This window comes from Cystoisospora suis, assembly GCF_002600585.1.
Source record: "Cystoisospora suis strain Wien I chromosome Unknown contig_3065, whole genome shotgun sequence".
Lineage (NCBI taxonomy): Eukaryota > Apicomplexa > Conoidasida > Eucoccidiorida > Sarcocystidae > Cystoisospora > Cystoisospora suis.
This window is the reverse complement of record NW_027155860.1, coordinates 21,052-33,041: the sequence shown is the minus strand read 5'-3', so window position 1 is coordinate 33,041 and position 11,990 is coordinate 21,052. Positions and strand designations below refer to the sequence as shown.

General features: G+C 52.3%; 1 protein-coding gene across 1 annotated transcript in view; it reads left to right on the top strand.

Annotated features, from left to right (window-relative positions):
* CSUI_006133 (uncharacterized protein) overlaps window positions 1-9,632 on the top strand; it is a 15,804-nt gene extending 6,172 nt beyond the window's left edge. Inside the window, exons 1-4 of the mRNA XM_068066298.1 lie at window positions 1-711; window positions 1,185-1,372; window positions 1,950-2,086; window positions 2,721-9,632. The exon at window positions 1-711 is cut by the window's left edge and continues 6,172 nt beyond it. Of these exons, the coding sequence (XP_067921719.1) occupies window positions 1-711; window positions 1,185-1,372; window positions 1,950-2,086; window positions 2,721-6,169 (4,485 nt within the window). The 3' untranslated portion in view covers window positions 6,170-9,632. The remainder of the gene's footprint in view (window positions 712-1,184; window positions 1,373-1,949; window positions 2,087-2,720) is intronic.
* Window positions 9,633-11,990: the final 2,358 nt, after the last annotated feature.

Below are 11,990 nucleotides of genomic sequence, written 5' to 3'. Positions count from 1 at the left end.
GTAATAGTCCATACACCACAGCATCACCATCTACAACATCCACCGCATCATCCGCAGCACGTGTTCACAGTGGCGGCAGTTACGCCAGTCAAAACGTCTCCCGCTCGACCTGGTAGTGGAGCTGCGGGTGGCTTTGCCACCTCCGTGTCTTCTGCAGGCTCACGCCGCAGCTCAGCTAATACTGTTCACAAACATCTCACAGGTACTCCCACTGGTTCCCCGTCCTTTTCGGTTGATCCTCTGCTCCTGTCCGCTTCGACAGGCTTGCCTTCCGAGGCTTCTTCTCTTCATTCCGGGAGCAGAAGATCGTCCTTACATGGTTTGGCAGAAGAGAGGGGCTCCAGTCGACGCTCGTCGGCTCATTCGTGCTCCAGTGTATCTACACCGAACAAGGAAAGGACAGCAGTTGGCTTGGGCTCCAGTCGACGAAGGCCAGGCGGGACAGCGCATCAGTCTGGCGTCAAGTCAGACGAATTGTTCCCTAATGCTTCTTCTAGTCAAGCCTTACCAGCACACTCATCGGTTGGGGCTGAACCGCCAGGAGCGGAGACTCCGGCAAGCAGCACGGGTGGAGCAGGAGGGGGCAAAGGAGATAGAGGGGGAACGAAGGACGCCAATGGAAATCTGAGGGGACCGTACGCTGTCTTTACCACGCCGTTGACAGTACCACCACCACCTGAACTCGAGGGCGCGTGCGTGAGACTCGCCGAGGTCAGTGGAACTTTCTTCTGTGCATGGCGCACACGGGGGGAACCCCCGAGAATTGTACACGGACTTCCAAGAGCATTCACAACAGTGTGTAGGGACTTAGCCGAAGTACCAGAGGTGATCGTGTCTGCGTGTATGGCATTCAACAACCGGGGCGGATCCGTCGTAGCTGGTGCAGTAGCAAGGCATTCTTTCAGTGCTCTTGGTGCGGCACTATCCTACTAGCGATGTTCATAGGACCGTCTCGTTCAGAGAAAATGGTTGTTGCCCGTCATCGGTGGAACACTAGCTTTCCGTGTCGGACACGAAAGCGTGCTGCGCACATCTGTGAGGAAGATTATGCACAGAGAAAGAATAGTCTCTAAAGCGTTTTTGCATTCCATGTGTATGACTGAAAGCACTTCCCACTTACAGCAGGTCGTATGTCTCATTGGGGGAGATAAGAAGTCCTATGTGTTGTGTTTGATTTCCTACAGCTGAAGGCACAGCCGTTGATCCAGCAGTGGCTCGACAGCAGGGATGTTAGTTGGAGCTTTGCATTTGCGCTCGTTTTCAATGCGAGACTGGCGGCTGGCAGTGTCAACGTGAACGTGCGGTGGGCACGGGAGCCGACGGTCGTAGGAGGCGCATTTCTTGTTGGGAAGGGAAAGACCTATAGCTGGAGGTGAGTCTCCGGGTTCTTTTTAGCTTTAGAAAAGCGTGTGTGGGGTCTCTCATATCCGGCTTTTCTACGAAAGGTAGTGATTTTACCCTCACCAACCCCGAGGAGCGGAGGTGGAGTCGGCATGCCAGTCTATAGTGTGATGGAAAGGGAGATGTTTCTAAAGAATCATACCGGGGGCCCTCGCACCGTTGACTCTGCCTCAGCCGTTTTTCTTTCTTTTACATGAGGTTAGCGCCGGCCTGACTTCTGTGGATGCGTAGAAGAGTTCACGATTCGCATTGGGACGTCTTGGCGACAAGTGGCTCTAGTACCTAAGGGCTGTTGGCAACAGAACAGATAGAGGGTGACGATGGATTGCGGTGTCCTTGAAGTCTCCTGTTCAGGATGAGTTAGCGAGGGCATCGTAGTTCTTGTCCTGGTAGCTCTTGTATAAGACTATACCTAGTGAAAGATGTCCACAACTCGCAGAGAAGTATCCGAGATGTTGCGTCACTATCATGGTGGAGAGGAAGCGATAGAGAAGAATGGTCATGTGTGTGAAGCATGCATGCTGCTGTTTGATTGTGTTTGTTTATAGACGAGCTCCTCAGGAGGCGAGCCCGCATATTATTTTACAGTGCTTTGAGGCGGCATGTAAGGAACGTCAGAAAACCTTTGGTCGCTCGCAACATGTTGACGACTATCTACTTGTTATAAAGAACAACGTTGCGAATGGTAAGCGGACGTGATGCCGGAGCTTTCTTTCGTTCCTTTGTAGACCTGCTCGAGATCACAGTTCCATGATTTGGTATTCTCTTTCTGTGGCAGTGAGTATCATTTCCGGTGGGGGTTACCATCTGTATAGACCCTCATCTGTCTCTCGGTGTAATCAAGACGACTTCTCGAAAAGGGGATTCTCTTGTAGATGCATAGGCTCAAATTCTATAGTCGGTTGTCACATCTGCGAGCGGATGAGAAGAAGCCGGGGTCATAGTGGCTAGTCGTATTGAGTAGCGTAGTGCTCTTTCTATGTCGAGGTGGGGCACCCCTGTCTGTGTGGTGGCCGTTGTGTGTGTGGCCTTTTCAAGCTTGCCGTCTAGGGCTGTTATTCTTCAAGGATGGGTGCCATGTGACGATAAAGGATGGCGTATAATACTTCACTTGTTGCTTGTGTACTACATATTTCAAGAAGACGTTGAGTGGGATTGAGGGTTTGTTGTATGGGTGAAGTGACTGGTTTGACCTTCAATGCATGCAGATGACCTGGTTCGCTTTCGTGGTGATACAGTGCGAAAGAGGCTCGCGAAACCTCCGTCTCAGTTGATGTATCAAGATGACTTAGTTCAAGCATGTTTGTTCCTGTTTGCAGCTTGGCGTCTCGATGCGGAAGGTCTTCAGCAAGCGGCAGATTCGCTGATTACTCTCCATGGCTTGGACATCTTTTGTGGTTTCCCTGTGGTCGCGAAACAAGTAAAGGATCTCCTGCGATTTGATCCTCATGGTAACTGGTTTTCTTTAACTGCCCAGAGTCCGCCTTTACCTCCATCTCACTTTTTCTTTCCGTCAAGAAACTCTCACAATTCGGCTTCCACGGCGGTTGTTGGGGACGATGGCATAACTCCTGAAAGTGAGAGATTAGCGACCCCTGATAGAGTGCTGACCTCTGAGGGGGGCGGGGAAGCGTCAAGTGTATCCGGAGGACCTGGAGGAGGTTTCTCGTCTTCTGCTCCAACTTATGTCTTCCAGTGCGCAGAGCCTGACTGTCTAGCTCTTTTGTACACTCTCAATCGCGTCAGACATTTTTGCATGAACGCCAAACTGCGCGTTGCTGCCGCGACAAAAGCCAGTCAGGAGGGTCTTTTGATGGAGACAGGAGAAGGAGGAGACAACACCGAGGGCCCGACCGAACAGGAGGACGACGGGAAAGAGAGAGACGATGATACTTCACAAGTAGGTGGGTACGCTGCATATGTTTCTTCTTGTCAGATGCCCGGTGCAAGGACGCTCATACACCCGCAGCACCACCAGCAGCAGCATCCAGTCGCGCTGCAGCCTTCTCCGATCGATGCGGCAGGCGGCCCTCCGATTCACCCCCATCATCGGACGCAGTTTTCACTCTATAACACTGCTGGTATGACTGGGTTCCCCCCCCCGGCTTCCTATCCCCCCTTGGGCCAAACGGGTCTCGTCCATCCCCTACACCCACCGCCTCCTCATGGTGCTCATCATCATATCTTGTCTGCTCCTCCTCCGTCTATTGTGACGGGTAGAGGTGCCGGGGGCGGATCGGATGAAAATACTATGAATCCGTCTGTACTTCAAAGTACAGCTTTTCCGTCGCCTTCTATAATGGAGAAGAAGTTCTGCTTCGGGAGTAACGGAGGTAAGGAGAGAGGGGGCCTCACGCAGCAGGTCGGCGCGACAGGGTGCCTTCCTCCTACTCATGTGAAGGAAGAGAATGAAGAGGAGGAAGCTAGAAGCATTCCCTCAGGAATTCCTCCATCTAATGCGTCGGGTCGTGTAGAAGGGAGTGATAGCGCATTCCAAGAAGGAATCTCCACTTGTCACTCCGCGGCTTTCGCCGAGGAAAAAGAGAAGTCGGGGATTGGTGAAGAACCAGGCGTTGAGATATCTAGGGAAGGATCTGTCTTCAGCAGCGATCAGCCTTTTAGAGCCGAGGACAGCTCTCCGGTGAACTCACAGGCATCACCTTCTTCTGGTACGTCTGGAAAGGAAGGAAATCGGAAAGACGAAGACACAAACGGGGTATTCCGAAGCACGAGAAGATCGCGTAAAGCACAACAACTTCCTGTGGAACAACAGGCTTTTCATCATGAGTCCCAGTTCGCTCCCAGCGGCTCTTGGGCAGAACAGAATCTCTCGAAAGCTACAGAGGGCAACGGGGACGAAAGCGGCCAAACCGAGCAAGGAGATAGAGGAGAATCATTAGTTCCGCCTTCCTACGCCCATGAGTGCAAGAAGACGGGGGAGGGAAGAGAGGGGGAAGCTACTAACGATGAGCCAGCCTTGCGTGCCACACCCGAAGGAGAGGTTGGTAGCAGTGTTCAAGCAGACGAGTTCTTAGGACCGGGTGCCCGAGCACCCTTGCCAGACTCTGACGGAGCAGGCGCGTATGTTACACGGGAACCGAAGGAGGGTGTGGTGGGCTGCTACACTCAAGGTGAAGAGAAGGAGGGAGAATACCGGGGAGGTGAGAGATTTATAGAGGGACAAACTGTCACGACAGCGGCAGCAGAGATGACTGGGGGGGAAGATGCTTCTCTGTCCCCGCATTATGTGGACGAGAACGGTTTACGAGACTACTCAGAGCAAGGAGCGGACGGGCGAATGGTACAGACAGAAGAGAATCCGGCAGGAGAAGTGTCTTCGGATGATAACGGAAAGGAAGGTGCTGAGACGCCTACGACAGGTACCGTAGGCGGGAAGGAATCCACCTCTTTCGGTTCCGCTTCTCTTGTGGAAAGCAACGATGAAAAGTCTTCGCCTCGAAGAAGGAGCTCTCGTCGGCGCTCGCGTCGTTCAAGTACGTGGACCCCGGCCCCGTCCACGAGAAGCGCGAAGAGAAGGAAAACCCAAGGCACGAAAGCCGAAGACAGGGGTGCGGTTAAAGGAAGGAGTACCGCCAATGGAATAGATGGAGATGAGACCGGAGAGCGTCATACTGAAGAAAGCTTCTTCTCCGATATTAACGGAGTGACTCCAGACGGTGGAGGCGAGCGTGGTGATCAAGCAGGAAACCTTGAAGGCCAGGACGCAGGAGATGCCCCGGGATCTTTTGAAGCGAATGAACAAACGAAGAGCGGAGAAGGAGACTTAACGTCTACGAGAGATGAGGGGGAATGTCTGTCATCTCAGGAGATTATGCACGCTGACGGAGAGAAAGAAAGTGAGTATTTATCAGCAAAGGATTCACCGTCTCCCAGGAGTCGAGAAGCTTCGTCACCTATGAACAGGCCTGCTGTCCCACCGCCCCAGCAGGATATTCCCGATTGTTTTCATGATGCTTCGAACGAGGAACTCTTACGGGGAAATGGTCTTCATCATGTAAACTGCGAAGCTGGGTGGATGGAGGAGGCTCGTGCCGACAGTCATGTAAGAGCGTTCTTTGTTGACTGTTGTGCAGACGGTGATGAGAAGGGGTTGGAGAGCGGAGAGGAGGTGGATTCAACAAGAGCACGGACGAGTTCATCTCGGCGTGCAGGGGGAGGGCGAAAAAAGACAGGCGGAGACGGAGGAAGAAGAAGAAAGAAAGCAGTCGAGAATCGTAGGGGTACCGATTCCCCGGTTTCAGCAGTAGACGAGAAAGAGACAGGGGAAGTAAGCTTGAAGGGCGGAGACGAGGGTGAAGTAGAAGAAGAGGAAGAAAGACAGCATGGAAATGGGTCGAATGATGATAAAAGCAACGGAGGCGAAGAAGAAGAACATGATCCAGGAGATGACCACGAATGCCGTGAAGATGTTTTGGAGAAGCCTGAACTAAGGGTATTGCCAGGAGTATGTAATGACGGAAGCAACAGCAGTTATGATGGAGAAAAAGAAACAAGACGACCTAAGGGCCGTAGTACTGGACAGAGAAAAGGGCACGTGGACCACGAGGGAATCAATGGAGGTGTGGGTGACAACAGCTGTGACTTACACTTTCTCGATGATGACGATGCCTACACCCCAGCCTCCGGTGCGAGCGCACACGCCGACCGCTGCGGGCCGCTTGGCTCTGCTGGAGAGGGGGATACCGGGAGAGAGGTGAACAGTAGTAGTAAAGGCGGGATGAGGACTAGAGGAAGCATGCGAAGTTGAGCGGCTGTGTGGATGCTGCATGTGTCTGTAGATATGCGACGTAGCACTCGTTGCTGGGCTGACGGTGGTATGAAAATGCAGTTGGAGCAGAGTCGATGGTGAACAATCGTAACGAGCACTCTTCGAAGCTGTTGATTGGCTTCAGAGGCCGCCGGCTTGGCTCTAGATAGATCTGTACTTGGGTGGCGTCATCCTCCCGTTTCTATTCAGAGAGATACGCATGCCACCAGGACAGTGTTTCTCATACCGATGTATCTTATTTGGCTGCAGGTAGAGCATCACAGTTGCAGTTAAAGGGCATGGGTTCTCGCGGGCTTTGCAGGGGTTGAAAGAAAGGGAAAAAGAAGACCAGAGCAAGCCACTCTCACACGAACAGAAAGGCGCAAAACAGAGTAGTACTTCAGCCATCCCTGCTAAGGCTCAGGGTAGTAAGTTTCTCCGGGTGATGCATGTGCGAGGGCCTGTGTGCGGAAGTTGACTGTCGACAGGGTACGGGAGGGTCAGGATATGGAGAATTATGCGTTTTGTGTAGATGAAGTTCGTGAAGGAGTTACAATTCTCTCTGTGTATCTGTTTATCTGTAATCGTGCTTTGCAAGATGCTTCACTCCTTCCAAGGCAGATTTGGCCACGCTTTGGGTAATAACGATGGGAGCGTGAGCTAAGCTTGATAATGTTGCTTTGTCCCCTAGTATAGTTCTGTTCATGGAATAGGTTTCATGACCACCTTTTACGTGGGTCTGCGTAACTCGACCGTTAGTCACCCCCCTGGGTCTGTCCCTTTTCTTTCTGATTTGAAAGATCACCCGCACTGGCGCGTACATACACGCGTTGCTGTTACCTGGCCTCGTATGCTAGTGTCATTTTTCTTCTTGTTCGTCTCAAGAAGAGCATCTCAAACAAGCGCGTTTTTTAGCTGCTGACTTGAGTGAAGACAAGAGAGGACATAGACGCCAGCCCGCGGTCCTCTGATCTTGTAATTGTACGTCATGTCGTCTAACAGTGGGTATGATAGCCTGGATGTGTATGCGCATGTGCACATGCCTGTTTTATCATATGGTATTGGTCCTATGTACTCCTTTCCCCTCTTGAATGAATCAGTCACCCCGTGGTCGTTTCGTCTGGATCGGGGGTGACGGTGGCGAGGTAGAAGAAAAGATTGTGTCATCGCAGGAGGCGAGATAATACGATCAATTCTGACTTAAACGGCACTCCTCGCTTATCGAATGAAAACTCCGATGATGCTAGATAGTTGATTTGTGTTGAAGATGCGGCCATATGTTTGTTTTCCGCTGTGTACACACTCCAGCATTGATTTGTTTCTACGTCAGTTCCAAGAGGTATTCGCGGTACTTCAAGCATCTTGAGATGCGCGGTATGGACACACGATGACCGGTGGCTTGTATAGATTCCGGCTGAATAGCGGTGACTACTGTCGTACATTCCTAGTCTTCGCGCTGTCCGTTTGCTTGTTGCTGGACAAGTGTATCTTTCGTTCGTATTTCTTTATTGCTTCCCGCGTGTTAGACAGGGATGTGCAGACAGGACGTTCCTCGCCTATCCGGTTGTTGTGATTTTTTGGGGAGAGGCTCGACTTCTCCTTTTTTGAACGGTGTTTCAGCAGATCGATTTTCTCCGTGACGTGGCTAGACGTTACGGAAACTATGCGGTTGTTCTCTTCGTATTCATTCTCGAGACTCTGTTGTCTCGTTCATCACCGAATGGTTCAGATCGGCCGTTGTCTGTTTATTACCTCTATATCAGCAGGCAAGGAGGCTGGATTTTCTCTTTTTTCAGCCTTTCAAGATTTTGCGACGTGCAGTGAAATGTCTCTGATGTGTCGTGTATGTGAGTACGTCTTTCACCGCAGTGCTCCGTTGTACATCGGTGGTGTCTTACTGATGATTGGTTGGCTGACCGTACGAGTTTCTCCCCAATTTTTCTCCTCTGCTTACATGGTTTTTTTCCTGGAGAGATGGCGGTGATGTGCGGTAACCTAAGCTGTTACTATAAGTACAAGGTAGAAGGCAGGGGACGAGAGTTTGCTATTATGTTCTCCTAGAACAGGGCGCAGGAACTTCGATGTCAAACGTATTCAACCTATCGTGTAGGTGTGTTCGCCCCAGCTTGCCACTTGTGCTCCCGTTGACATTGCTAAACCTTCATCGTATGAACCAGAACGACGAGGTCGTGTCAACTTCGCGGCAGAAAGAACAAACACGGGCCTGCCTTCTCCATACAGATCATTGTCGTATGGAAGTGATATGTTTTCAAGAACTGTCGCCTAGCCCTCGTCAAGCAGCATTGCCTTGTCACTTCCACTGGACGTCTGGGCGTTGTTTTTCAGTCTGTGTTGGATGGCGTTGCGTGTTCCTGGTGTTGCTTCGAGCCTCGCGGTTACGATTTGAAGAACAACTGCATGTGTGAATCTGTTCAGAGTTTACCATGTGACGCCTGCTGCGCTGTGGTTAACTCGTACGTTGTACTTGTTGCCCGTCTGGAGGGGTCGAGAAGGGATTCGGATTCTATGAGTTGATTTCCGCAGCTGGTACATTGAATGTCCCTCACGCAAACTTCCCGCAGGGAGGCCGTGCCACCATGGGAAAGTCGCCTTGGGTGGGCCACCGAACTCGTCGCCTCTGTTTAGTATGTTTGCCGGGGTAGAGATCGGCTGGACAGTGTGACGTACGGATAACACTGACCGGGTGTTGTCTTTTGTGATAAGTGTATGTCAAAGGCTTATACTGTCTGAAGATTTCCGACGCACATACTCCGCTTGCAACAGATGGCTGTTCCGATCCGCGTATGTTGCGGCATGCGCGCGGCCTCTCAACTTTCTTGCCGCTCCTCCTACGTTTCCGTTTTCTTCCGTTTTACGTACAGTTCCGCCTGCTCGTTCTTGTTCGCCGTTAGTATTTGAACTCTCATGATCCAGGCCCTGGTGGGCGCATGCCTGTTGGACCGAGCCTCCCCGTACGTATCAGTAGGGAGGTGTGCGTCCCAACCTTCTCGCTTGGAAGAATTACACGGGACGCCGCGCACCAGCAGGGGTCAATTAGATGTAAGTCGAGGTTTCATGGTCCGAAGAGAACTCTCAAGAGCGCGGGTCCCACATCTTTTTTGTCTACGGCTTTGAGTTGGCCAGGGGGTGAGCGGAGATAGCTGGTTGCGGAGCCGTCGCGCTCCGGTTGTGTTACCGCCACTACGGCGAACTCTGATGCGCGGGTTTACGGGCTTTCGGGTTATGTACAATCTCGCATCGTCACGCCAGCCCGGTGGAGTAGTCTTATATATTTTATTACGCAGTCGTTTCTCTTCCTTGTGTGATTCGCCTTTGTTGAAGTGACGTGTCCGGAACGGTGGAGACATGGCTGCATCTCTTCTTTGTTTGATCGACTGCCTGCCTGTGTGTGTGTGAACTGAATCTTTACAACGCTTTTGTGTCAATCTCCTACCAAGAAGACGCATTCCCGCCTTGTCGGCTTCCCATAACCTCGTCGGAGCGCCGCCCCAGGACTGCTAAAAAAATTGCTAACTCTGGAGGTTCGGAGCCCTAGCTGGTTGATTTAGTTCGTACTCCATCCCTGGCATAAGCTGTGCGTATTGCGGGAACCTCCTCGGTGGTTACGCGCAAGCGCGCCCGTTCCAGTGAACAAGCACATGGTGACACTTCGTAGCCTGTCAGCAGGATCGTGCGGTACCTGACTGGTGTTCGCCTGCTCAGCCTGCATGTTCAGGAGTGATGTCAGGGAGAGTCAAAACTGCTCGAGATTGCCACTGCTGTAGCATTGTAAATGTTCTAGACATGTGTTTCTCGCGAAGATGCTACTACTCGTGCCAGAATGTTAGTGACAGGCACACAATAGTAAGCCACACACAGCCCAGCGCGATACCCCCGGAGCGGCACGTAAAAGTATCTCAAGGTCGGATCTCAGTCCGACCAGCCTCCTTGGTGAGGTTTCTAAACAAAGCGAAGGGTACGCTTGTGCGCACGCCGTAAAAGCACTCACCTGGACTCTTTCACGTGACGGTACGTAAGACTAGTTTTTGTGTGCCTGTAGGCACACGTGTATTATGAAAGCATTCCTAGGATGACTGGGATAGTAGAGACTGAAGCAATCGAACAGCTCCAGTCGACACGGGGAACAGAACGTTGCTGAGAGTTGGGACGCAGTCTGTTCGCTCCTGTCGAGCAAAGAGGACATCGGTTTGCGACATGGAGAGCATGCTTTTTTCGCTCCGTCTCCGCACCCCCGACGATGGTGTCCGAGCGATGTTGTCTCGAGGCTCACCTAGGGTCGGCCACGCCAGCCACGGGTGGAACGGCGGCGCCGGCGACGCCGTCCACCTTCCACACTTGTGCCGGCAACAGGATTGTCTACGGCCGCTGAACAGAGGATGACTTCTGAGCCCACCAGACAAAAGCGACCGAGACACGTTCGTCGACGCATCCCCAGAAAAGTGATGCCAAATGTTCGCGTCGTTTTTCCGTTGCTTGTCAACGCGCAGAGGCCGTCACTCGCCACGCGACACTTCGCGCGTCCTGCGGCCACGACTGAGAGGCCTCTGATCAGAGACCAAGCACACCACTTTGAGATCGATGTGTGTACAGTAACTGATTCGTTCTCTGCTGTTTTCGAACCGGCAATCGCGTGGTCGACTAGTTCGCTCTACAGGGATGCCGTGCATTTGTTGTCCCCATACTGAGCCGGAGTACAGTCAACCGAAGGTACTGGGTTAGGTATCGGACAACGCTGGTACTCTCGTAGTGCAGCTCGCCCGCCGGACATGAGCTTGCGCAGGACTAGCGCCCCACATAGGACTCGAAACGCGTGGGTATCAATGGATAGCCACCGGTATCCTATCCGTAGTTGCCGCTGCGTTCCAATATCTGACATTTTTTTTTTCCCAGCACAACGTGTGTAGCGGCAAATGGCAACCCAACCCCGGTAAGCCAACCTGAGGTACCGACGCCCCCGTCTCCCCGCTCTTCGGTAGCCTGATCGTGCGGCGCGCTCTGCCACTGGCGACTTTGGTTCTTTTTCCCTCTCCTCCCGGAGCTTTGAGCGGGTGACTGGGCAGCTCAACGGCCCACGTGCAGGCAGCCTCGGACCAACAACTTGCTGGCGATTATTCCGTACCGTCGGTCAGATAAAAGCTTGGAAGTCATTCCGCCAGGTCACAGGTTAAAAACACAACAAACAAGGAACACACGGCATCAAGACACTACTCACCAAGAGACCGAGCAGGACTCTCAGCAAGATTACCATGGGCAGGGCTAGACACGGTAAAACCAGTGCAGGCTGTGAAGGCCGAACAACGCCCCTCACCACCTCCCTATATCACGCTTCTACACCCAGTGAAGGACCGGAACGGTTGCCATCTTCGCTCCCTCCGTGTGACGGCGACACGGGGGAAGCTTTGTCGGCACAGTAGCACGGCTAACCCTCGCATACTATCCCGCTTCCGCCACATACAGCTACCCGGAACACACAGATGAACGATACACTGGGAATACAGCCAGAACCCCGCTCGTACTGCGAACGATGAGCCAACACATTTAGCAATGTCGGAGGCGTCTTACTGCTCCTGAAGTGAAGATCTACGCCAAGGAAGAGCATGCGACGTGTGAAGACGATCCCAAGGAAAAGACTCAACCAGACCGCGATCGAGATATGTAGGCCTCAGTGCATACAGAAAAACTCTGGTCGCATCGGTTCCAGCACTGACAAAGAAATCATGTGCACGTCGGTGTACTCGACTTTGGTACGTGTAGAGACTACATCTAGCGTCAATAGAGGGATTTCGTCTATACTTATACA